This window comes from Amphiprion ocellaris, chromosome 9 (assembly GCF_022539595.1).
Source record: "Amphiprion ocellaris isolate individual 3 ecotype Okinawa chromosome 9, ASM2253959v1, whole genome shotgun sequence".
NCBI lineage: Eukaryota > Metazoa > Chordata > Actinopteri > Pomacentridae > Amphiprion > Amphiprion ocellaris.
The window spans coordinates 37711696-37737071 of NC_072774.1; the positions used below are offsets into that span (position 1 = coordinate 37711696).

The 25376-nt window shown below is 41.3% G+C and overlaps 2 protein-coding genes across 3 annotated transcripts in view; one reads left to right on the plus strand and one right to left on the minus strand.

The window, feature by feature from the left end:
- The first annotated feature begins 1060 nt into the window (after positions 1-1060).
- ddx51 (DEAD (Asp-Glu-Ala-Asp) box polypeptide 51) lies at positions 1061-20672 on the plus strand. Its single transcript, XM_023261484.3, has 16 exons — positions 1061-1254; positions 1978-2291; positions 3996-4168; positions 4265-4415; positions 5694-5839; positions 5956-6027; positions 6122-6228; positions 7047-7155; positions 10642-10787; positions 16107-16296; positions 16429-16544; positions 16642-16758; positions 18751-18852; positions 18946-19009; positions 19112-19246; positions 20383-20672. The coding sequence occupies exons 1-16, from the start codon at positions 1232-1234 to the stop codon at positions 20398-20400; spliced, it is 1983 nt and encodes a 660-aa protein (XP_023117252.2). The 5' UTR covers positions 1061-1231; the 3' UTR covers positions 20401-20672.
- Positions 20673-22614: 1942 nt separating this feature from the next.
- enpp2 (ectonucleotide pyrophosphatase/phosphodiesterase 2) overlaps positions 22615-25376 on the minus strand; it is a 40790-nt gene continuing 38028 nt past the window's right edge. For both annotated transcript variants that reach the window (XM_023261482.3, XM_035944107.2), the window contains exons 24-25: positions 25222-25375; positions 22615-24649 (exon numbers count right to left, since the gene is read on the minus strand). In XM_023261482.3, coding sequence (XP_023117250.3) covers positions 24479-24649; positions 25222-25375 — 325 coding nt within the window. In that variant the 3' untranslated portion in view covers positions 22615-24478. The remainder of the gene's footprint in view (positions 24650-25221; position 25376) is intronic.

The following is a 25376-nucleotide window of genomic DNA, read 5'->3' on the forward strand; positions in this document are numbered from 1 at the left end:
ATCTCTGTAGGCTGTCTCACTTCCCCCTGAAATCAGCCCCACCACCATTGTCATCTGTGAATTTGACAATGATGTTTTTTGGGTGGGTGGGACTGCTGTTGACTGTGTAGAGAGTATAGTTGTGGGCTCAGTATGCAACCCTGAGGAGAACCGGTGCTGAGAGAGCGGATGGAGGAGATGTGGTGGCCAAGTTTCATATGCTGGGGTCGTTTGATCAAAAAGTTCTTTATCCAGGCACAGATGGGTGGTGGGAGGCCCAAGTTAGTTAGCTTAGTGACCAGAATGTCCTGGATTATTGTATTAAAAGCTGAACGGAAGTCAACAAAGAGCATCCTAGCAAATTTCCCCTGGTGTTCCAGGTAGCTCAGCAGCGAATGAAGAGCTATGGCTGTGGTGTCCTCGGCCGATCAGTTTGCCCAGTGCTGTGCAGTGGGGTGGTAATAATGTAATGTGCATAGTGAAGTTATTTTTTGAAATAATTTAGTGTCTGCAAACATATTTATGAAGGTCTGAAGGCTTGAGGGGTTTTTAAGTGGTGGAGTATCCAGATTCAGAAAGTATTACCACTGCAATATAAAAAAATACCCCATTACAGGTGAAATCTGTCCATTAAAAAAATCAGAAAAATGATCTCACATACTATATGTCTTCTTGTAGAATATGTCACCTCTGAGTGCAGAACTATACTATCACTGTTGTGTTAATGTGGATGTGTAATGTGTTTTTAACAGGCTGCATATCCACGTAGCGGCATTTTTTAAATGTGTATATTTGCTCAGTGTTTGTATGTTTGAAATTCTGCTACTTTATTTTGATTAGTGGACGTCATCGACTGGAAGGATCCACATATCGTGGTGGGTTGAAAAAATCGACTGTGTCAAGTTTTGGTTGCGGTCGTGCAATTAAAAATCTACTTCAACACAATGATTAAAACTCATATATATTAAGGATAAAGCTGAGAAGGGGAGATTTAGTTTATTTTTAGACCAAAAAAATGGTCGCGCCCGACCGGTGACGAAAGGTATGCGACTCGGCCAATGTGCGTCATCAACCTGCGTCTACTACAGTATGAGAAACACATGAAGTGTTGGTGTTTGTAGTTCAGTAAAAGCAGAGTGCTTTAGTACTTAATGAAACTAAACAAATTAAGAATTTGGACGGCGCTATTTGATATCCAGTGTTATTTTTCTCTCCTGCGGGAGAGATCTTTATCGGGCGGTTTCGTGTTGAGATGTCCCTGTTTCTGGTCAACAGGTAGGTCTGTTCTGGGTGCTAGCTTCTAACTGCTTTCTTCTTCAGTCGGACAACGATTCAAAAACATGTTTTTAGATATTGAGAGCGTTTAACTAAATCATACTGACGATAAGATTTTTTTTAAAAATTCAAATCAATGCTGAAAAAATATAATAGCTACAGTTTTACTGTGTTTTCTCTTATTGTGCTACTTCTTTTTTTTTTTTAAAGTTTGTTAACTTTACTCATTGTCATTGTCCTTCTTCCACCAGATTTTCTCACAACTTCACTTATCCCTGTCACTTTTTGAGATCTGAATATGTCAACTGCGATAGACAAGTTCTAATCAGGAAAAGACCCATGGTGGCTACAAACCTGAATTTTTATCAGATATATTCAGAAACTGAATGACTGTTATTTCTAAAGCAGTCGCAGTATTGTAGCACAACTAATGGTAACATATTTAAGCATGTAAGCTCACAGTAAATTTAAATTGTTAGTAGGTTTCAAAAGGATGATGCAGAGGTCAAATTATATATTTTTCTGATTATTTTGGCATTGTTACATAAACATAAACAAAATGTCAAAGGACAGTGTGTTGTCATGTCAATTAATCTAATCTGGACCTTTGGATGATAAGGTTGCACTTTATTAAACTGACCGAAAGCTGCTGTGCTGCAATTGTAAAGTGGTGGATAGAGGAATCTGTAATGTGTGTTATGATTATTTTTTCGGTGCTCGCAGGTATCTAGGAGAGGAAGAAGATGGGAGAACTTCGAAGGAGTCTCGGTCTCAGGTGTTACTGGCTAAACTGCAGCAGAAAGCAAAAGAGAGGCAGAAGCAGAGTCTGATAGAACAGACAGAAGCACAGGATGTTAAAAAGAAAAGAAAAACTGGCCAAGACAGCGTTCAAGAGCCTCAACGCCACAAAAAGAGGAAATCAGATGTTGTAGCTTTGCACAGTTCAGACTCTGATAACCACGATGAGCCTGTTGAAGAGAAAAAGAAGAAAACGAAAGGTGCAAATGAGAAACAAAAGAAGAAGAAAGATAAATCAGGTTTGTTCTTGTACTTGTACTTACACACGTTTTATGTGACATTTCACATTATGAGTGATGACTTACTGTTATATTATACCTTGTAGCTTTTTATGGCACAAGGTGCAATATTCTGAAGTTAGCACAGGTCATTGGTACATGCAATGCAGTACATTCAGAAACTTTTCAGACCCATTCAAGTTTTCCACATTTTATTTTGTTTCTGACTCATATAAAAATGGATTGATTCATGAGGTTTTTTGTTTTATTAATCTTTCATTTATAGTTGTTACTAATGTTGTTTCTGGTAAAAATTACAGAGTGTACTGTAGTTTTCTAACTGTTAAATGTTCCACTCACTACATATGTTAGTCAAAATTCATAAAAGCTGAGCTGTTGGGCTGGTTTCCATCTCATATTTCCACCTTAGTAAATTTTCATGTAAACATCACATAAATATGGTTAATATCCTAACACGAAGAAGACACATCCACCAGTAACTGTATGAATATAAATGACTTAATTCAGTCATCTGCATTAAAATTTAGGACACTAAACACACACCTCTCTTCCCAAAAAAGTCGTACATTTCGTTTTTATTTTACAGTTAACTTACAAATATAAGAATTTTGAAGCGGTTTTAATTTTACATTACGTAGTTCCCACAATTCTTGTCCACAAGTGTTGTAAATTAGAGGTTGCTGTAAGAGTTTACACACATGATTTGCTCAGTTGTAATGGAAGGGTGTTGAAAGATACTTTAATTATAAAACAACAGTAATGCCAGTAAATTAATAATTCATTTATTTTTGCCAATGATTTTGAGGCCTGTATTTGTGTACTACAGACATTTGTTTACAAGGAAAACCTGTTTCTCATTAATCAAAACAAACTGTGGACACCATATTCCACATACCAGAAGGAGTTTAATAACCTGAACTGACCAAGATCCTTCCTTGTCCAAGTGTTGTTTATTCTGTGTTTATGTTGAAAATATTATCAGAGAGTTTTAAAGATGTGAAATTTTAACTGTCTTCATTAATACTTCATACATCTGGCCATACGGGGCAGTTGTGTGCTGAAAACACCTCTTTATATATGCAGATGTGGACAGAAAAGTCAAAGCTACTTTGTATCTTTAATTTGCTCGGTATTGTGATGATCGGGGTCACTGATGTCAATGTAAATCATGGGGATAAAAAGCGAGTAATCCCTGCTCTAGTCATTCCAGATCTTTACAGTTGCAGTTCCCTCTAAAATATATTCCTACCAGTGTTTCTACATTTCAGAATCAGAAAAAAACTTTATTTATCCACGAGGGGCAATTAGATGGGCAAAGAGCGGCACATTATGAAAAAGCTAGAAAAAAAAAACACTAAAAAGGAGATTATGTGCAGTGGCAGGCCTGCTGATAGTAACAGTAAGTATGAGTGTCGCTGCGGAGGTAGTAAATCAGTACTGTCCATATAAGTGTTGGAGATGTAAAACGGCAGTTTATGTACAACAATAAATTTTTAAAAAAGATTAAAAAAACAGCAAATATATCAAAAGCAGCAGTTTTAAAAGCAAAATATACAAAATGGTAATATAGTATAAAAATAAAAACAAGATTGTGTCTGACAGTGACATTGTAATATTGCAAGACAATGCAGAACGCTAGCTATGATGTAGCTTCAATAACAAAATAAGTTTCAAAGGATTTACATTGTATGTCTTGGATTTTAGGCAGTTCAGCTGAAGGTGTTTCAGGCGCTCTTGTGAGCGGAGGAGATGGACCAGAGGACACAGGAGGACAAGAGGAGGCAGAGAAGGACTCTCCAGAACAAAACTCACAGAAGACTTCTGCTCCAACTGGATTCACAGTTCTGGGGGGGTTTGAGAGCAAGCCTGTCCAAAAGGTACAGTGATTACTTGATAACGAGGAAGCAGGAGTCATCAATATCATTACAGTTGTTTTCTTAGTAACGTTAGCTTGTGCATTCTTCTGTTCTCAGGTCCACAGAGTACTACCTCAGTGGCTTGCAGAGCCTGATGTGATTCACAGAGACATTAAGAACAACCTTGTTCCCATCAGTAACATCTCAGGAATTTCAGCTCAGCTTCTGAAAAAACTACAGAATAATGGAATTCTACATTTTTTTCCAGGTAATGACTTGGGCTCTTTTTATTTGTGTAATTATCCTCAGGTTTCTCAGAGACTAAGACCTTACATGAGAATACTTCTGTTCTCGTCTTTTCAAATTCTGAGTTATTTTCAGGTTGTTCTGCACGTGCAGCGTGTTTAATTCCTCCCCACATTTCTTCAGTGTTCATGTCAGGGGCCTCTCTAAAAGCTTCACTTTGCGTTTCTTGAAGCATGGTGGATTTTGAAGAGTACTTTGGATCATTGTCCTTACGTAGAAGCTAGCTTTCAATTCCTTGACTCTCCACACAATTAGTTAATGTCAGTTAAATCAATTTTCCCTCTATCAGTGCAGTATTTTCTGTGTCATTGCATGCCACGTTTTCCCAGAATAGCTTAGTTCCAGTCCTATGCTGAACAGTTAGTGGACTATTCTCATGAAATAATGACGCTGTTTTTCTTTAACCAGACAATGCATCCATGCAGTGAACAGAAGGTATTCACCATGCACCATCATTAAGAATGGAAGGAATATGGCGTAAATCTTGTGTAAATCTCAGTAGAGCAGGCCATCCTCAAAAGCCAAGTGACCGTGCAAGAAAGTGATGAGTGAGTGAGGCCACCATGACACCTATGACTTCTCTGCTGGAGTTGTGAAGGACATTTTGAAAATGCTTTGGTGTCTTTTTGTACCTTTCGATGCTTTCCAGGCATCAGTTATGTGACCTCATGGTTTGAACAGTCAAAGAACTGTCAGCACCTGATTCCAATAGTTGACCAGCTTTACAAGTTCATTAACATCTAGCAAAACAATTTGTAAGTACAAAAGTGCTGACAGTTTTATGTCTCAGTTTAATGACTCAAGATGATGTTGAATAACTCCGCATCATGCAGGGCTCCATGATGCATCGTCTCTCTGAACTCTGGCACAGCATATAGTACATTATTAGCCTTTACAGAGGTGCCATAGGTACAGAAAGAAGTCCACACTTTACATTTACAACAATGTGTCACTTAATAGCAACAAGAAATGTGCATGCAGACAAGTCTTCATTCCATTCCAGTTTCTTCATTCCGCTGTGACTGATTTGCCATTTTAGTTTGTCAAAGTCCTTGTGCAGACTTTCATGGTGTTTTTTGCTGAAAATACTGCATGTGTTGTGTGGGTGTGTGTATGTGAAGGAGGTGAAATAGTAAACGCTGGCAGCATGTTGTGCTTTGAAAAGGCTAGAGAGTCTTTGATGTATTGAGGACAAGCTTGAGTGAAATATTTGTGACAAATTTCTTTGAACTTTTTACAGTGCAAGCGGAGGTCATCCCCGCCATCTTGGAGAGCGCACAGCAGGGCCTGCTGATTGGACGAGGTGGCTACAAGCCCAGAGACATCTGTGTGTCTGCACCAACAGGAAGTGGCAAGACACTTTCATTTGTCATCCCTGTCATACAGGTGAGCTGCCACCATCTCTTTTGGTACCTTTGAGACAACATTGCATACAGAGGGTGTAATAGGCGCTGCTGCATGTGTGAAGAGGGCAGGAAAGTAAGGATGTTGTCTACCATTAGGTGCTGATGGAGCGTGTGGTGTGTGAAGTCCGGGCTTTAGCCGTGTTGCCGACCAAAGAGCTCGCCCAGCAGGTCAAAAACATTCAGAACCATCTGCACAAAGGTTTTATTCTAATCTAATTCTGTAGAGACTGAAAAAGCACAGCTGACACATTCTCCTGTGCAGGTTTACAAAGTGTTCACATCATATGCTGAGGGAACCACTGTCAAAGTGGTGATGCTGGCTGGTCAGAAGTCCTTCGCTGCGGAGCAGGCCTCACTCTCAGAGCACAGGTGAGAACTACAGTTGTGGCATGGCTTCACAAATAATCACTGAGCTTCAGCTGGTTTTTGCCTTCAGTATCACCACTGTATAACATACCCTGTAAAACCCACTGTTGCAAAAATACAACATCAGTTTTAGTATTTAATATTTATTACATTATTTTTGCTCATTTTTCCTATTTCTGGGTTTTCATATATTTTATATATGTGTGTGTGTGTGTGTGTGTGTGTGTGTGTGTGTGTGTGTGTGTGTGTGTGTGTGTGTGTGTGTGTGTGTGTGTGTGTATGTATATATATATATATATACATACACTACCAGTCAAAAGTTTGGACACATCTTCTCATTCAATGGTTTTTATTTAATTATTTTATACATTGTAGATTAATACTGAAGACATCAAAACTATTAAAGAGTACATAAGGAATTATGTTGTAAACAAAAAAGTGTTCATCTTCAGTATTAATCTACAATGTAGAAAATGATACAAATAAATAAAAAGCATTGAAGGAGAAGGTGTGTCCAGACCTTTGATTGGTAGTGCATGTATATTACTTTTGCTCATTTTTTTCTGTATTTGGGTTTTACAGGGTTAAAAGCCTTAGGAAATGATGCACCAGATGACAGTCATTCATATCCTGCACAGAGGGGCTTTAACCTTGCAGTTGTAATTAGATCAGAACTTGGTACAATATTCAGTGAATGACTTTGATTGAGCAGGATAAATAAGACATCTACATATCCACTCTAGTAATGCAAGCATTTTCTCCAGCACGTCAGACTGGAGAAAGACTAATCTGTTGTCTTATTGTAATGATTTTTCTTGCAGAGGGGGCGTGAGACGCAGCCTAGCAGACATCGTTGTGGCCACTCCAGGTCGACTGGTAGATCACATCAACAAGAACTCAGGGTTATGTCTGGAACAGCTCAGGTTTCTTGTGAGTTCTTAGAAGCCTTTAAACTGTCCCAACGTTTCATCAACCACAGATATAGAGCTCTGGAAAATGACCAAGGGACTACTGCAAAATCAGCTGTTTCTCTATTTTTACTATTTACAAGTATGTCAAGGTAAAATTAATAAAATCTCAGATTTGGACTCATCAGACCAAAGCACAGATTTCCTCTGCTCTAATGTCCATTCCTTATGTTTCTTGGCCAAAGCAAATATCTGCTGCTTGTTGCTTTTCCTTAGTAGTGGTTTCTTAGCAGCTATTTGACCATAAAGTCCTGATTGGTCAGTTTCCTCTGAACAGTTGATGTAGAGATGTGTCTGCTACTAGAACTCTGGGTGGCATTTATCTGGGCTCTAATCTGAGCTGCTGTTAACTTGCCATTTCTGAGGCTATTGACTCAGATGAACTTACCCTCAGCAGCAGAGGAGACTCTTGGTCTTCCTTTCCTGGGGTGGTCTTCATGGGAGCCAGTTTGGTCATAGTGCTTGATGGTTTTTGTGACTGCATTTGGGGATACATTCAAAGTTATTGAAATTTTCTGGACTGACTGATCTTCAGTTCTTAAAGTAATGATGGACTGTTGTTTCTCTTTACTTAGCTGATTGGTTCTTGCCATAATATGGATTCTAACAGTTGTCAAATAGGGCTGTCAGATGTGTACCAACCTGACTTCTGCACAACACAACTGATGGTCCCAATCTCATTAAGAAGGCAAGAAGTTCCACAAAGTAACCATGACAAGGCACACCTGTGGAGTTTCAATTTCAGTTCAATTCAGTTTTATTTATATAGCGCCAATTACAGTCAATTTGTCTCAAGACACTTTACAGAACCCATATGCCTGACCCCCAGAGCAGCCATAAGAGGCTACAGTGGCAAGAAAACCTCCCTTTTAACGGGAAGAAACCTCGCGCAGAACCCAGCTCTTTATGTGAGGGAACCATCTGCTGCTGGCCGGCTGGTTGAGAGGGACAGAAGAGGTAGAGAGGTAGAGATAGAGGGATGGGGAGATGGTGGGGGAGTGGGAGGGATGGGACAAGAGGAAGGTGGGGAACAAGGAACATTTAGCACACAATTGGATACACTGAAGTGAAAACCATTTCAGGTTCTACCTCATGAAGCTCATTGAGAGAATGCGAAGAGTGTGCAAAGCAGTAGTCAAAGCAAAGGGTGATTGTTTTGAAGAATCTAAAATGTAAAACATGTTTTGACTTATTTCACACATTTTTGTTTACTATATAATTCCATCTGTGTTAATTCATCATTTTGAGGCCTTCAGTGAGAATCTACAATGTAAATAGCCATGAAAATAGAGAAAGAACATTAGGTGAGAAGCTGTGTCCAAACTTTTGACTGCTAATGTACATAGCCAAAGGAAGGACAAAGTGGAGTGGAATGACCAGTGGCTTTTACCCGCAACCATACACTGTGACCTGGTTGTGTGGCATGAGAAGCGATTTACGGGATGCAAGTCGCTTCTGAGATTTCAGAAACATTGAAAAGTAGGAGGAGACAAACCTTTCTGCCTGGAGAGCCTTGCACAGACTTTGATTGATGCAACCTTCACTAGAACAAATAGCAGCTTTGCTAAAGCATCCCCAGATCATCAAAGGTTTTCATAGTGGGTGTGACACACAGTGGCTTGTAGGACTGTCCAGATGTCAGTCTAACCTTAGGATGACCTGCTCTGGAAAAAATGCCCCTCTCAAAACAAGAAAAAAAAACCTTATTGCAAGGAACTTATACCTTGAAATAAGTGGAAAAATCTGCCAATAGAACAAGTGAGAAATGGCTTGGTAAGATTTCTTGAAATAAGATGTGATATTTAGAATATTGAGAACTCAAAATTAGCAGGGAAAACTTATTTTAAGCTATATTTTACCAGGATTGTCAAGCTTAGGTGTCTTAAAATAAGTCAGATATGCTTTAAAAAAAAAAAAAAAAAAAAAAAGCAGTTTTTCACTCAAAAATAGATTTTCACTTTCATGTAACGTCCTAATTTGAGATGTATTAACTCTCCTGTTGTCTTCATTTATGGGTACCAAAAAATATTGTTTCCTTGTCTGAAAAAATCCCCAAAATCTGCAAAAAAATCCCCCAAATTTCTGAAAATTTGCAAAACCTTCAGTAAGAAAACTCCAACAAATCCCTAAAAGTTTCCCTTAAAAGTTTTATTTAAAAAAAATCCCCCAAATTTGACAAGAAAATTCTTGTAAATCTTTTCAAAAAATGAATAAAAATCTTCCAAAAAAAAATCCTAAGAATATCTAAAATGATTCCATATATATCAGTAAAACTTCTAATATTTTCTTTAAGAACATTCATATAAAAATCAACTAAAATCCAGTGAAATTCACTGGATTTTGGTTGATTTTTATGTGAATGTACTTCAGAAACTTTTTTAACATTTCTTTTTTTCGACCAAAAAATGTTCAGATTTCCCAAAAATGTTGAAAATGTTGACATCAGAAGTTTCACTGTGAAAAAATGTTTTTTTTCCCCACATTTTCAAACTTTAAAACAGGTCGATTTTGACCCGCAGGACGACACGAGGGTTAAATTTATTTTGAGTTTTCTTGTAAAATTCAACTCAAAACAAGATAAGACAAGTCCCTCCATCTGCTGAAATGTCTCTTAACTGATGTGTGTCTTAACTGAATTTTCTTAAATCGAGTGGGATGAGACATTTTGACTAAAAATAAGACAATAGACTTGGTAAGATTTCAAGTTTTTGCAGTGTGGTGCTGGGTTAAAAGCTGAAAACCGGATTCATCAGAGAAGATAATGTAGATCACACCAGTCTTCTTCTTCTTTTGCAAAACTCAGTCTGTTTTTCTCTGCTTGTCATTGATGAAGGCCTTTTTCCAGCTTGTATGAGTCCAGCTCTGCCACCAGTAACCTGTGTGGATCTGCTCTTACCTGCACATCACCTCAGCTGCTGTTGGCCATTCTTTCAAGAGGTCACTTGTAATCTCACAGTGGTGGAGTGAAATCCTAATCATCTCAGTCAGCTGTTTTTACCCTCTTGTGGTTCTGTAGTGTTGTTGTCACCAGTGTCTGCTGTTTTGCCTTGTTCTGAAGAACTACTCTCAAATTTTCCAGGAATTTTCAAGGATGTAAGCAACCTGTCATTCACTGTCACTCTTACAGTAAAGCCACAAGTCAAGCCTTCATTTTCTCACTCCAAACATGTTGCCATTTAGCTGCTCCTATTGCAAGAGGATAGGGGTCATTACAGCAGGGGTTTTATGACTTCTTTGTAAATAAAATTAGGTTCAGTTGAGTAGACTGCGGTGTAATTGTGTTGGTATTTGAATGAATTAAATGGTTGCCATGCATCTAGGGATGCTAATGTAAGAAAAAACTGGGAGTGGTCTCTTCCTTATTTACAGAGTTTTAAATGACACTGAAATTATTTGCCATTCATCATGTGCACAGTTTTTTAAATACTTCTCTTCACTCATCTCTTAGATCATTGACGAAGCCGACAGGATGATTGACAGCATGCACCAGTCGTGGCTCAGTCAGGTGGTAAAGGTGGTGTACCGATCAGGAAGTGGATCAGAAACCACGTCCATCTTCAGGAGGACAGAGCCAGCTCATATCACAGCAGCCAGGTGAGTCAGAGGGAATTCTGTACAGTTTTACAGAAGTTTGAACAAAATATCCTCCTTGCACTTTATGTGTAAACATGTCAATCATTTTCATGACATTTTTAACTAAAGCAAACGAAGGTAGTAAGATAGCATTCTGAATGTCACTACTTCTACAGAACAGTTGTAGATTTTGTCCACTATAGGGAAGCAGAACAAGCAGATAGATTCAGATTCAGAAAACTTTATTTGTTCCCAGGGGGCAATTAAAATATAGAATATAGAATAAGATATACATTGCTGTTCAGAAGTTTAGGTCACTAAGAAAATTTCATGTTTTCATTGAAAACTCATACTTTTATCCATGTGCTAACATAACTGCACAAAGGTTTTCAATGAGCCTTTCAACACCATTAGCTAACACAATGTAGCATTAGAACACAGGAGTGATGGTTGCTGGAAATGTTCCTCTGTACCTCTATGGAGATATTCCATTAAAAATCAGCTGTTTCCAGCTACAATAGTCAATGTCTACACTGGATTTCTGATTCATTTAATGTTATCTTTACTGAAAAACTGCTTTTCTTTCAAAAATGAGGCCATTTCTAATTGATCCCAAGCTTTTGAACAGTAGTGCATCATCTAATGCACGGTCATGATCATCATTTGGAGCTGTGTTTGTGATGAATTTAAATTCAGTATTCTAAAAGTTAGCTCTGCACAAACTAAATGCTCCACAGTGTTCATCTGCTGGTCTCTAACTGTATCTGTCTGCCATTTGCAGTGGTACAGTAGAACAGAGTACTTATACTTAAGCACTCTACTTAAGTAGAGTTTTAAGGGACTTATACTTCACTTCGGCTTTTCCATTTCCTGCCATTTTGTCTTCTAACTCCACTACCTCTCAGAGCTTAATACATTACTGTATTTGTCTGGTAGTTTTAGCTATTAGTCCTTTACAATCAATCAATAAAGTGACCTAATTGACTGACAGTTCCATCATTCCAGAAATGTTCTAAGTTGCTGCTTTTGCTGTTAATAATTAGAATTGTAGATACTGTTAGTAATGATTTAGAGATTTGAACAACGGGTTGAGATAAACAACCGTTGTCAAGGTGTCAGTCTGGGCTCTGGGTAATTGGAAAAAAATATTTAGTCAATCAATGAACTGAGCAAATGATCAGGAGTATATTCTATAAAGACAATAACCATAAATTGCAGTCTTAAACCAAATAGTTAAATATGAGCCTCAGTTCAACCGACTACAGCAGGAATAAGCTGCTCACGCATGAATGTATCAGCAAAAATACACTTATGATATAATATAGAATAATGTAACATTCAGCAGCGCCATTGTGTTGAAATGGACCTACTGGTAGTTTGCATACAAAGCAGATATTTAATGCAGGGCTGTACAATTACACACTTTGATTTAAGAAAGACCTGAAGGCTTTCTCCCACCACTGGCTGCTGCGGGGCAGATAGTGTAGACTGAGTGTTTGGAGATTTATACTGCCATGCTAGAAAGTCCTCTCCCAGTTGGAGAGAGCATGGTGTAGACCAAACCAGTGAGCTAAAAGAGGCTCAAAAACTTAGTATAAAATATTATAGTCTGTTTTCACTACAATGATGTCACTGTCATTCACTGTTGCTATGCAGTAATTCATGCTGGATCCTCATTAGCCACAAAACAACTTTTTTCTTGTGGGTTATCTGACTGCCAGAAATTAGTAGCGCAACTATGAAGAGATTTCAAGGATTAAATTGAAATGTTTCAAGTAAAAAACTATAAAAATGCTAAAAATCTGTAATATATTGAGAATTAGGTAAATTTTAGGTCAGCTTTTGAAAAACTTGGACATGTTGAAGTTCAAATTTTGAATAAAAAGTTCGATTTGCTATTTTAAGAAGCAGCTGACAAAAGTTTCAGTTTCTGTACTTTACTGTAGTAAACAGATGACAGCAGGGAACCTTTTTATGAGTCAAATGAGGGATGTTTATGACCTGAAATCATGGTTTCTTTAACAACCACTATGTTATCAGAGGTCTTTGAATACTACTAAATACTTAACAAAAAAAAAAAAAAAAAAAAAAAAAATATTTTAGTTAACTGGAAAGATAAGAAAGCCCTCAACATCATCCATTGGCTGAACCTCCTCACAGAACACATCTCACTAGAGAGAATATCTGCTATCAGAAAAAAACAATTAGACTCCTTCAAAGAAAAATGGTCTCCATTTATTAAATCAATAAATATTAATCTATAGCCTCCGCTTGTATGTGGGCGTATGCCACTTCCCTCATAAAACTGTAATTATTATTCTGTCTGTGTGTATGGTCTGACTTCTCTCTGCTTTATTTCAGTTTATTAACCCTTTACCTTTTAAAGAATGATGGCACCATGGACTTCAAGGCTGTGTGCATACACTGGTGGTGTCCCTTCCCTATTGCTCTTGGGGTTGCTCTCTGGCTCTGCGGGGCCGGCGTGGCTCGGGCCCCTCTGCCTGGGGGTGGGTGTCCCCGGTGTCTCTCCCTTTGAGCCCTGGGTCTGCTGGGTCTGTGCGCTCTCCTGGGGCCTTGGGGGTGGCGGCGGCTGGTCTCTTCTGGGGCGCCCTGGCTGGCCCTGGGGTTTGGGGTGGGTCGGCCCTCCGGTCGCTCCCTTGTCCCTTCCTGCTCTGCTTCCCTCCTCCTCCCTCCTCTCCTGCCTGGCCGCTCGTCCTCGTCCCTCTCCCTCCCCTGGGGGGGCTGGGGGCCCTCCGCTGCCTGGGGGTCTGGCATGGGGGCCTGGTGGTCTCTCTGGGGGGGTGGCTCTGGCTCATCTGGACACAGGCCTTGGTACTTGCCTGTGTGCCGCCACTGGAGATCAGTTTCTGCTGGCTGGGGGCTTCTGTCCGGGCCCGGTGCTGTCCTGGGGTGTGGTGGGGTGGGTGGGGTCTCGGTGGTGCTGCGGGGTGGGCGCCCTGCATCCTGGACGTGCTGGCTCCGGGGTGGGCGTGGGGGCTCGTGGCCCTTGCTTCCTGGTGGTGCGGCCTGGTCCTCCCTCCGGGGCAGGGTGCTGCATGCGGCTGGCCCGTGGTGGGGCTACGGCGTCTACCGGGGCGCTGCTCTAGCGCTGTGACTTCTGGGGGTTTTGGTGCTGGCTGGGCCGGTCGGGTTCGGGTGGGCCCACCTCGGCCTCTTGCCTCCGGGCTCTGGGGGCCCTCTGCATCAGTACCAGTGGTCTTACTACCTGTCTCCCCCGCTGCTCTGTCCTCATGGGCCGGATCCACACCAGACTGCCTCTTACTGTGCACTTCACATACTTCACACATCACTGTATATAGCTACTCTTAGGCACATATAGGGACACAACAGTTAGGGCCCCGAGAGCAGGTGGGGGCAGGACTGATGGGCTCTGTGGTGGGGCAGATGGCAGGGCTTTATGGCCTTGTCTCTTCCCCATCACCCTCTTGCTTGCCTCCCCTGATCTCTAATTTCTTTTTAATGCACCACACACACTCACACCTTGGGGGAAGGTCTGGGACGGCTCGGGGAACTTGGGTCAGGGTAGGCTGTAGAGTAGCCATCCTCTGTGGTCCTCTGGCCTGCCCCCTGGACGCCTCGCCCAGCCTCCCCACTTTTAATGCACCACATGACACTCAGGGTTATCACGGTGCAGGGATAATGTCTCCAGTCTGGGATCGGGAGACATATTAACAGGGAGTAATGGGGGGATTTCACTAATATGGCCTCGCTGGTGGGACCCGGCCCCCTTATGGCTATGGGGTGGCGGGGGTGGACCATCATCCGTGTTGCTGTGGCTGGGGGGTCCCCGGGACCTGGGGGCTATGGTCGGGGGGGTTCTCCTGCGTGCCCGACGGGTCCAGGCTGGTGCGATGGCTCTGGTGGGCTGCGGGGGCTGGATTGGCCGTCCTGGTGGGCGCTGTGGCTGTACTGCGGACTGATGGCATGTGGTGGCTCTGTCCTGGTGGGTTGTCAGGGCGCATTGCGGGGTGTGGGGGCCCTGGGTGTACTGCGCTCACCTGGGGCCTGGTGCGGGGGGTATGCGGGGTGCCTCCCTGTCGGCGTCACCGGGCCCCACCACACTATCCATTTTTACCCTCTGGACTCGCATCGGGTCCCGGCTCCGATTTCCTCTGACCGGCTCCCGGTGGCAGCCTGCCTTATGATGGGCTGGTTGCCGCCCCTTCGGTGGGCCGCTCGGCCCCTATGTCTGGCTTCCTGGCTGCGTGGGGCCGTTGGCCCCATCAGGGGAGGGGGAGGGGGTGGGGGTGGGCGGGTCGGGTAGTGGGGTGGGGGGTACGGTGGGGGCTGGGGTGGGCGGGGTTGGGGTTTGGGTGGCGGGTGGGTCCTCGTGCCCCGGGCCACCTGGGTCGGTCTTGGCGCGCTGGGGGTGTCGGTAGCTGCTCCCTCTTGTTCTCCGGGTTCGCGTCGTTCACGGTGGCCCCGGTGGCTCTCTGGGGGCGCCGCCCTGTGGCTCCTACGGCCCGCGGGAGGGGTGCCCTGTTGGCTTGGCCCTGCCTTGCCATGATTGCTGTTCTGGGCTTCCGGGTCCTTCACACTTGCATGTTTGATCAGGTCTTGCCAGCTACTGCCGAGTCCCATTTCAGTGAATGATGGGACCCACCAGAATGTGCTGAAAATCTCTCCAGACTCTCTACCCTAAACTCATTCTCTCTTGCACTAGTATCCTCTTCTGGCCTATTCTATTCTATTCTATTCTATTCTATACTATCAAGACATCCACAATTATGGTGCTCAGTACCGTTTGTTTAATTATTTATTGATTGATTTTCTTTTTCTTTTGTGCTGGTTTGGTTTTCTTTTCTTTTTTCAAATTTTTATTTATTTTTTTATTCATTGATGGACAGTTAGTAGTTGGGAATAACACACCACCTCACAATCTTTAATTGCAATAGCACCGCCTGTTAATTTCTATCACTGTTCGTCCTGTTCGTCCTGTCCAGTCTTTGTTTCCCCCACACATCACTGAGGTGTAGCACTGCCCTCCCTGGCTCATAATAGGGAATTCTAATAAAGAATGTCTGCTTAGCTTTCAGGGAGGGCCGGTGATGGTCACACACATGCACTAAATATTAAAATATTTGGCTGCAAGACTAAAATATGCATCGATCTCATACAATGTTGACTCCCCTTTTGTGGAGTTAAACAATGAGAACAAATGCAGACAAAAAAAAAAAAAAGAATACTGAAATATCAATCCGCTTATATTGTGAAAGTCCAAAACAAATTGATGATGTCTTTAGATTCTTGTCTGCTTGTCGACTGAAAACTGTAGAATCTGATCTGAGGACTACTTCAGTAACCGGTTTCTCCTCTCAGTCTTTCTCCACCTCAGGTGCCGCTGCAGAAGCTCCTGTTTTCTGCAACACTCACACAGAACCCTGAGAAGCTGCAGCAGCTCGGCCTCCACCAGCCCCGACTCTTCAGCTCCGTCCACAGTCAGTCCAGCACCACAGCAGCGGCCCCCACCACGAAACAAGACCGCTTCGACTTCCCCCAAGGCCTGACGGTAAGAGATGACCTTTCAGCTCCAAGAAGGAGGGCAGACAAACATGGGAGTGGACAGAAGACAGCAAATGATGTTCAAAATTTTGAAAAGGCATGGGCCAAATTACGACTGACTGCCTTTTTCTGTTTTTAGGAATATTATGTGCCCTGCACGTTGAGCAATAAGCCCCTCCTCATCCTCCACTTCATCCTACGTATGAAGCTCAGCCCTGTCCTCTGCTTCACCAACTCCAGAGAGAATGCTCACAGGTTAGAGAGCTGTTTAAACATAGTATTATTTCCATCTGTCTCTCTCTGTGTTGGGCTCTATCTGGACTCCACATCTATACACTTGTTCTCTACTCAGACTTTACCTGCTGCTGGAGCTCTTTGGTGGAATTCAGGTTGCAGAGTTCTCTTCCCGACTTTCTCCCGGTGAGAGGAAGAAGACGCTGAAGGGCTTTGAACAGGGAAAGATCCAACTGTAAGTCTGTGTGTGTGCATTTAAAAAGGAGTATATCGACACACATTTCAGCCTCTCTTTGTTGATAGAGCTGCATTGAGGTGTCCACATGAAAAGTGGAACAAATAGTTATGTAATCCGTGGTTCTTTAGTCATCTGTGCACAGTTCACAAATCTAAAATCAAAGTCTAAGGTGGGTGTGAAGAATAACAATAATAGTAAAATAATACCTTTATTTATGTTTCACTTTTCTAAAGAAATTACCATGTTTACATAACGTTAGAAAAAAACTATAAAAGAACACAGTGGTGAAAAAAATTCAACAAATATGATGAGAAATCTTCATCGCCTTCTATGAGAAGATGTCTAGAAACGTTTTAGCTGCAGCTGCAGTCTGAAATATCCTCTAAATAGCCAGCAGCAGACAATATAAACGGACTCTATGCTGGATATTGGACTGAAATATCAAAAGCCCAGTACAATTAAAGAATATGCAAAAACTGTGGAAATTTGTTGTGATTTTTGTCTACATAATTACATTTTTCACTCATATTAACTCATTTTAGCTGTAATTAGCTCTAGTTCTAGTTCTTAGTAACTAATCTGCATTTATATCCACCGATCAGCCACAACATTCTGACCACTGACAGGTGAAGTGAATAAAATCGATCATCTTGTTATAATATGGCGTTCTGCTGAGAAACCTTGAGTCCTGGCATTCATATGGATGTTTGACATGTACCACCCAGCTAAACATTGCAGCTTAAGCAACCCCTCAACCTCCATACCAGCAGCAGTCCTTGATGCCAGTTGCCATCCTCAGTAGCAGGATAATGCACTCCAACATATTCAATTCAATTCAATTCAATTTTATTTATATAGCGCCAATTACAGTCAAATTGTCTCAAGACGCTTTACAGAACCCATATGCCTGACCCCCAGAGCAGCCCTAAGGAGACAGTGGCAGGAAAACACACTTTTAACAGGGAAAAAAACCTCGAGCAGAACCCGGCTTTAATGTGGGGGGAACCATCTGCTGCTGGCCGGGTGGGTTGAAAAGGACAGAAGAGGTAGAGGGATAGAGGTAGAGGGTTACAGGTAGAGGGATAGAGGTAGAGGGTTACAGTTGGTGGGAGAACAACCACAGATCTGAAGCATCCAGCTCTGGGACCAGGGACACTTGGAGAAAGGACACAGTAAGAAACAGAGTGAGTGTAATGCAATAATGGTATATATAGTAAATACATAGGTAGTTAGAGAAGGGCTCAGTGCATCCAGAGAGGTTCCCCAGCAGCCTAGGCCTATAGCAGCATAACTAGGGGCAAACTAAAGGGACGTCAAGAGGGGAAGTCAGTTGTGCAAATGAAAACACCAGCTCACCCCGTCAGGGTCACCCAGTCAGCCCTAACTATAAGCTTTGTCAAAAAGGAAGGTTTTAAGCCTGGAATGACATACTACAAAAACTACTCAGGAGTGGCCCAGGGAACATGACAGAGCTAAGCTGTTCATCAGGGTTCCACAGTCCCCAGATCTAAACCTTACTGAGCATCTGTGGGATGTTCCAGGATAATTCTGATCTAGGTAGGTTCCACCCTGCAACCCACAGGACCCACAGAATTCACTGCCACCATCCTGGTGCCACAGAACATCCCCAGAGGTCCTGTATCCATGAACCACTGGGTCAGAGGAGGTTTAGCAGCATAAAGGAGACCAACACAATATTAGGAAGGTGGTCAGAATGTTATGTCTGATCGGTGTAGCACCTTTCTACTTTAGTGGTACTCAAAGTTCACATGCACATCCACACCACTGGCAACAGATCCTCCATGCATGGTGCCTGCCAGCCATTAGGAGCAGCTTTGGTTTCAGTGTCTTACCCAAGAACATGCATGAAAATACAGGCTCCTAGAAAGCCCCTGATACAGCTCCTGCTCCCTGGTGTAAACTCTCAGTTAGTTAGTCTTTTCTAACTTGCTGTAATGAGTAATTATTTGAATGAATGTGTCACTGCAGGCTGATCAGCACAGACGCAGCTGCCCGGGGAATCGACATCAACGGGGTCAAATGTGTTGTCAACTATGATGCACCACAGTACATCAGGACGTACATTCACAGGTGAGGTGTCTGTCAAACCTGTACAACTGCTGCCTGATGTTTTATAGCAGTGGACAGTTTGCAAAAGATCTATCTTCTGCTGCCTTCATTCAGGGTTGGAAGAACAGCCAGAGCAGGAAAAGCAGGCCTGGCCTTCACCTTCCTGCTGAGCGTGCAGGTGCACCACATAACTCACTACATATGAGAGTCATATGAAGAGTGTAGACAGCCCATAAAGACAGGTTAGTTTCTGTAATTTGATTTCTGTCACCCCATCCAGGAGAAAAACTTTCTTCAGATGGTGGTGGAGGCAGGAAGCCCCGGGATTCAAAAGCAGATGGTTAAACCAGAGAACCTGAAGAGTTTGGAAGTCCGGTATGAACAAACACTGCGGGAGCTGGCTGATGTGATCAAGGTACCGTCTCAAACCTTCCAATTAGCCCACTTTATGGTCCATGTGACCACTAGAATATGCACATCATAACTTTCATATCAACCATTAATTAGCTTTTAATTACTGATATACACTGCCCGGCCAAAAAAGAAGTCGTACACTAATATTTTGTTGGACCGCCTTTAGCTTTCAGTACGGCACTCATTCACTGGGGCATCATTTCGATAAGCTTCTGCAATGTCACAGCATTTATTTCTGTCCAGAGTTGGATTAATTTTCTACCAAGATCTTATATTGATGATGGGAGAGTTGCACTGCTGCTCAAAGTCTTCTCCAGAACATCCCAAAGATTCTCAGTGGGGCTGAGGTCTGGACTCTGTGGAGGACAATCCATCTCATGCTCCCTGAACCACTCATTCTCAGCGTGAGACCCATGAATCCTGGCATCGTCATCTTGGAACATGTCCATGAACATCATGGAAGAAAAACTCCACTGATGGAAAGACCTGGTCATTCAGTATCTTCAGGTAGTCAGCTGACCTCATTCTTTGGGAACATAACATTGCTGAACCTGACCAACCCCAGATCATAACCCTAACCCCACAGGCTGGTAGGAACTAGCCATGATGAGTTCATCACTTCATCTGCCCTCTTCTTACCCTGATGCCCCCATCACTCTGGAACAGGGTAAATGTGGACTCATCAGACCACATGACCGATCACGTTTGTTCCTCTAAGATGATGGTTCTCCACTATCCTTCAGGTTTTAATAATGCGTTGGACGGTAGTAGTTTCAGAAATGTCATTAGTTGTTTTCTTTGCTTGATGCAGGCCAATAATTTGACCCTTCTGAGACAGATTAACATCCTTTCCATGACCACAGGATATGTCTTCCAACATGGTTGTTTCAGAAATGAGAAGCTCCTCACTGCATCAGCTAGAGTTAAAGAAGTTGTTGCAGCTGAAACATATTCATCACTACAGTAGTTATCCAATGGATGGCTCTTACCTATTTACTTGGTTAAATCCAGATGGTGACTTTTTTTGGCCAGGCAGTATCTATGGAAACAGGATTGAATGAAACCAGCACTGTTTAATATGTAGAACACTTTTTACTGTTTATCTACACACTCATTGCCTTTTGTTTGTCTCTACAGGAAGAAAAAAACAAATAATGAAGCGACGCTGACATTCTCGTCTCATCTGACAAACGTCATATTGCTCTTTTTCAGCTGGATTTGGAATTTAAATTTTGAATTGTTTAATAAAACACAAAATGTCTGCGTGCACGTGTTATTTGGCTGCTCTTCCTATCAGTCTGACTAGAAAACAAGATGTGTGTAAATTAAAGAAGATCTTTGCCATCACAAAAGGAAACAATGTTGTAATTACTGCCTGTTTCATTTCGATCAGTTTCCATCATTGATAATAAATGATTTTTATTAGATCAGTTTTGTCACTCGATACATCTGAAAGCCCAGAGGCAGTGGGGCTGAATGGTTTAATGTAATACATATTTATTACACCTGTTCACTTGGATGCATGGACCCATTATATCTTTCTTATCAACATTAACATCTGTTGAACACATGTAAAGTGTGGTCCTGCATAGGGTTGGGCATGGTTTGTAATTAAAAATTATAACTCAGATTCTGCTTATTGATTCCAGTTCTTAATGATTCCTGGTTGTAGTTTTTGAGGTTGCAGGTGGTTTGTTTCTACAACTGTAAAAGTTGTAGAAACATGTAAACAGCATTCTGTGTTTACATGAATGCATTAGTAAAAATAATCTAATAATATACTGTGTATAACCTGTGTCATAGCAGAAACACTGTGAGTACTTTTACTACCATAATACATTTTCCTCATTATACTGACATATTTTAAGTGACACTTTCACTGCAGGACTTTTACAGTGCAGTATTTAACTTCTGTGTATTTCCTCCATCACTGCACATCTCTAACCAGCAAGTTGAACCAACACTAAAACAACAAAAGTTCTTATATGACTGAACATGTTTTTAAGCAGTTTTTAGCACAGCCACAGCCTGACTGAATATCCCGGTAAAGGAAAGTGATGAGTGGACTGGTAGGATTATTGTGGAGGGTGACTCTCTCCCAGTGTGACAGAGTAAAACACTTACATTGTGATCTTTCACTAAAGGATTACATCTGGGATGATTTTCAAGTGCAGCATTTTTGAATAATTAGATACTAAAGTCAATACACGTATAGATTTAGAGGCAGATTTCAACTTCAAAATGTATCAAATCAAATTGTCATCAGTAAACTCCACCATATTCTTTCACAACAGGTTCCCAGGGATCTCTGATCATTTTTAATTTTGAATAAGTGTTTTTTCCTTTAATTTAGCAATAAAGCCTGAACTAATAAGCATGCAATGCTGTATATGCAGATATTTAGAATGCAATAAAAATCTAATTACATTGTTATCACAAGAGTCAACCATATTCTTGTTCAACCTCTGATGATTTTCAAGATCTTTGTGACTTTATAAAAAATAATCAATGAAAGCATACCTGATATGCAAACATTGTCGCACATAACCCTGACGAGGCCACCAATTAAAAACTGACCTCAGTCCACTTTGAAGCAGGCACAAACCTTTTATCTGGATTGAAGATCTTTCAACAGAAGCTAAATTTACAGGTTCATAACGCCTCCCAGTATCCATCCTCTATCCAACATAGGCATACTACCAATAATACAAGAACTTTATCCCCGAAGGGTGTAAATAAATACCCAATAATGTTCAAAAGTTTGGGGTCATTTAGAAATGTCCTTACTTTTGAAAGAAAAGCATTTTTTTTTCAGTGAAGATAACATTAAATGAATGGTAAATCCATTCTAGACATTGTTAATGTGGTAAATGACTATTCTAGCTGGAAACAGCTGATTTTTAATGGAATATCTCCATAGGGGTACAGAGGAACATTTCCAGCAACCATCACTCTATCACTGTGTTCTAATGCTACATTGTGTTAGCTAATGGTGTTGAAAGGCTCATTGATGATTAGAAAACCCTTGTGCAGTTATGTTAGCACATGGAGAAAAGTGTGAGTTTTCATGGAAAACATGAAATTGTCTGGATGACCTAAACCTTTGAACAGTAGTGTACATATTCAGCCTCACAGATACACTAGTACTCATTATTATGACAGTTATCATACATGTTTTTCTATTTGTATACAATCGAGACCACATGTTTGCAAACATTTGAAGACTTTTTGCTCCTCAGACTCTGTGCGCTGGACCATAAAAGTTGAAAGAGTGAGAATCCAGATCTCCTGCAGAACACAAATCTTTTGTTGTGTGCAGCTGAAAGGTCGACTGAAAAAGCACTTGTAATAGCTTAATATGCACCACAGTTTATTTAGTAAAAACACTTGTTTATTGTGAAGAAATGTACATAAAGCATAAATAGATCGGTCTCACAGGTGGTCAATGTTTTTAGGGAAAACATTAAGAAATCATTAACATTACTGATATTGTGCACAAGTTCAAATCACAACACACTCGACAGTCAAACACACACAGAAAAGTATTAAATTCAACAAAAACTCTACACACATGCACACATTTTGCATTTTCATTCCACATAAAAAAACTAAAGGTAATTTCTTTTTCATCACTGAACATAGGGAGAAAGTGTTGAATGCGGACATGGAGTAAATTTAAAGTCAGACAGAGCAGGTCCATGTTCTACAGGAAGCTGCTCCAGTTTTAGTCCTGTTCTGTTGCTCTAAGGGATGGTTTGGTCTGGGACTCTGACTCTGTTGACAGCTTTGCAGTGCAATTTACTTTGTTTTTTAAACATCTTTAAAACACACAGCATCTTTACTACCTATGAAACAGTTTACTTGAAAATAACTGGAATTCTTGTGTATTATATAGAGAGATTTTAAAAGAAATCAACTTCAAAATAGTACATCTATTTCAAATATGTGTATGTGGCAGAGAGGTGATGAACATTAAAATACCTGCAGCTTGATATGTATGAAACATTTTCTGATGAAGTTCAAATTTATATGGAATTGGCACTCCTCTCCAGACTATTTCATTTATATTGTTTCGCTTCCTAAATGAAGCCGTGTCCAATCAAACAGCTTTACATGGCATGACAAATAGAAATCCTGGTGGTGATAATCTAATTGTTTTTGGATTTCAGTACAATTAATCTAACGGCTGCGTGTGCTGCATTGGGTGAGAACTTAGACAGGAACAGTGTATTTACACAATGCAGACTGTTGCCTTTATGAGTGACATAACAACAAGCAGAGGAACTGTTTTGTTTTCCTGCTGCTCGTCCCATTCACAGAAAAACTGCCAGAAAAAGTAAAAGCACATCGAATTAAAAAAAAAGAAATAAATGCAACAGAACCTCACATTAGAACCTCTTTTACAAAAAGCAAGAGGTTCTAAAAAAGCAAAAAGAGTATGTGTCTTGTGTAAACGTCACGGCAGCACAATCCAGAGACTGTGTGAGTCTAGAGACATAAATAAGTTGTCAGAAGAACATTTAAGATGAGAGAGGATCTGTCTGCATGCTGAGCTTGTGCTCAGATATTGACTTTATTTATCTAATGTGAAATGTGTTGTGCTACCTACCCCAGTCATTCTGACTGGTCCTTGTGATAACCTGCCTAATGTCTGTAAGTCATGCTGCTGAAGCTCCTTTAACTGGAATGTTCACTTTTTATTTACATCTTTTCATTGTCTCTTTGTACACACAAGTACAACTCTTTTTGCCATGCTTTGAGTCTCTGTGTTGCCTCTCAGCTACGGTCAGCTGGGATCGGCTCCAGCGCTACCAAAGCTCTCCTAAAGATAACTGGGATGGATGGACTGATTTTGCTGTAAGTCTGTGGCAGTCTTTCTGTGAATAAATCTGTTCATTTTGGCCACACGCCTCTCCTGACCTTCTGAAAAGCCTGAATTCAAGAGTAGAGTCCTTGTAATGATTCTTTCTTTGGACAAAGCAAACAAACTCAAGTTATTGGCTGGTTTTCCTTCTGTCTGTGCTTTAACACCACTGAGCTACCTGAATCTGAACAAAGCAATGAAATGAATGAGATGAAAGGAAATGCTTAGTGACGGCCACAGAAGGATGCTGCAGAGCAGCCAGTGTAGAACAGTGTAACAGAGATGACACTAATCGGGTACCACATGCTGTACATCCACCACAGTTGAAGAAAATGTCAGTAACATTATTGCACACGGATCCAGCAGAGATCAGATCTCGCTCTCGTAGGTGTGCATGTAGGTCTTGAGTGAGAGAATTTCAGCATAGCTCCTGGTGGTTCTGCGGTACAAGTCTAGGCCTGTCAGGATCTCCACATCCCTGACACGAGCCGTGTGCATCTTCATCAGATCCTCCACCCAGCGAGACTCCTCCTCGGAGCTCTGTGGCAGGCAGCCAGGACGACAAGCAGCATGTAAGTGAAGGTTTTTGGTACGTCATGCATTTTTACTGTGAATATGTGAAGCTTATGTTGAGTACAATTTTGATGTACTTGTGCTTCATGTGAGTATTTCCACTGCATCTATTTGTACTCCACTACATTTGAAAGGAACATATTGTAGTAAAGTTTTCTGCACTCCATTGGTCCAACAACTGTTACTACAGGCTAAGTTACAGATTACAACTTTACACACGCACAGCAGTCATATATTACTACATAATAAACTACCAAACGCAATGTGAAGTACTAAAAACTAGCTCTGTCTGACCAATGACAACATTAAAACACTGTTTACACATTAATACATCACTTCTACTGTCCCATAAAACTAATCAAAATCGTTCATTTGATACTGAAAATAAAGAAGATTTTTCCAGCTCTTCTACAGCTTTAGAATTTAGATGACTGTGATATGAAGTCATCTTCATGGATTGATTGTTGGTGAAAGTGTTGATTTCTAATTCTAATTCTTTTAAAGCCGAAAAACACATTTAAAGATGCGATTGTCCTTACGTTGCAGGTTTCATCGTTGCTGGGTCTGTGTGGCAGGATAAAGGCAGCGCTGCTCAGCGGACCGCTACACGAGTCTGCAGCCTGTGTGAAGTCTAAGCAGCTGGTCAGGACCACAAAGTAGTGTGTGGGGATGGGTATCGTCCCACTTACATACC

Coding starts and splice junctions, on each gene's coding strand:
- ddx51 (XM_023261484.3), top strand. CDS start 1,232: ATGTCCCTGTTTCTGGTCAACAG. Junction 1,255..1,977: donor TCCCTGTTTCTGGTCAACAG/GTAGGTCTGTTC, acceptor CGGTGCTCGCAG/GTATCTAGGAGAGGAAGAAG. Junction 4,416..5,693: donor AATTCTACATTTTTTTCCAG/GTAATGACTTGG, acceptor AACTTTTTACAG/TGCAAGCGGAGGTCATCCCC.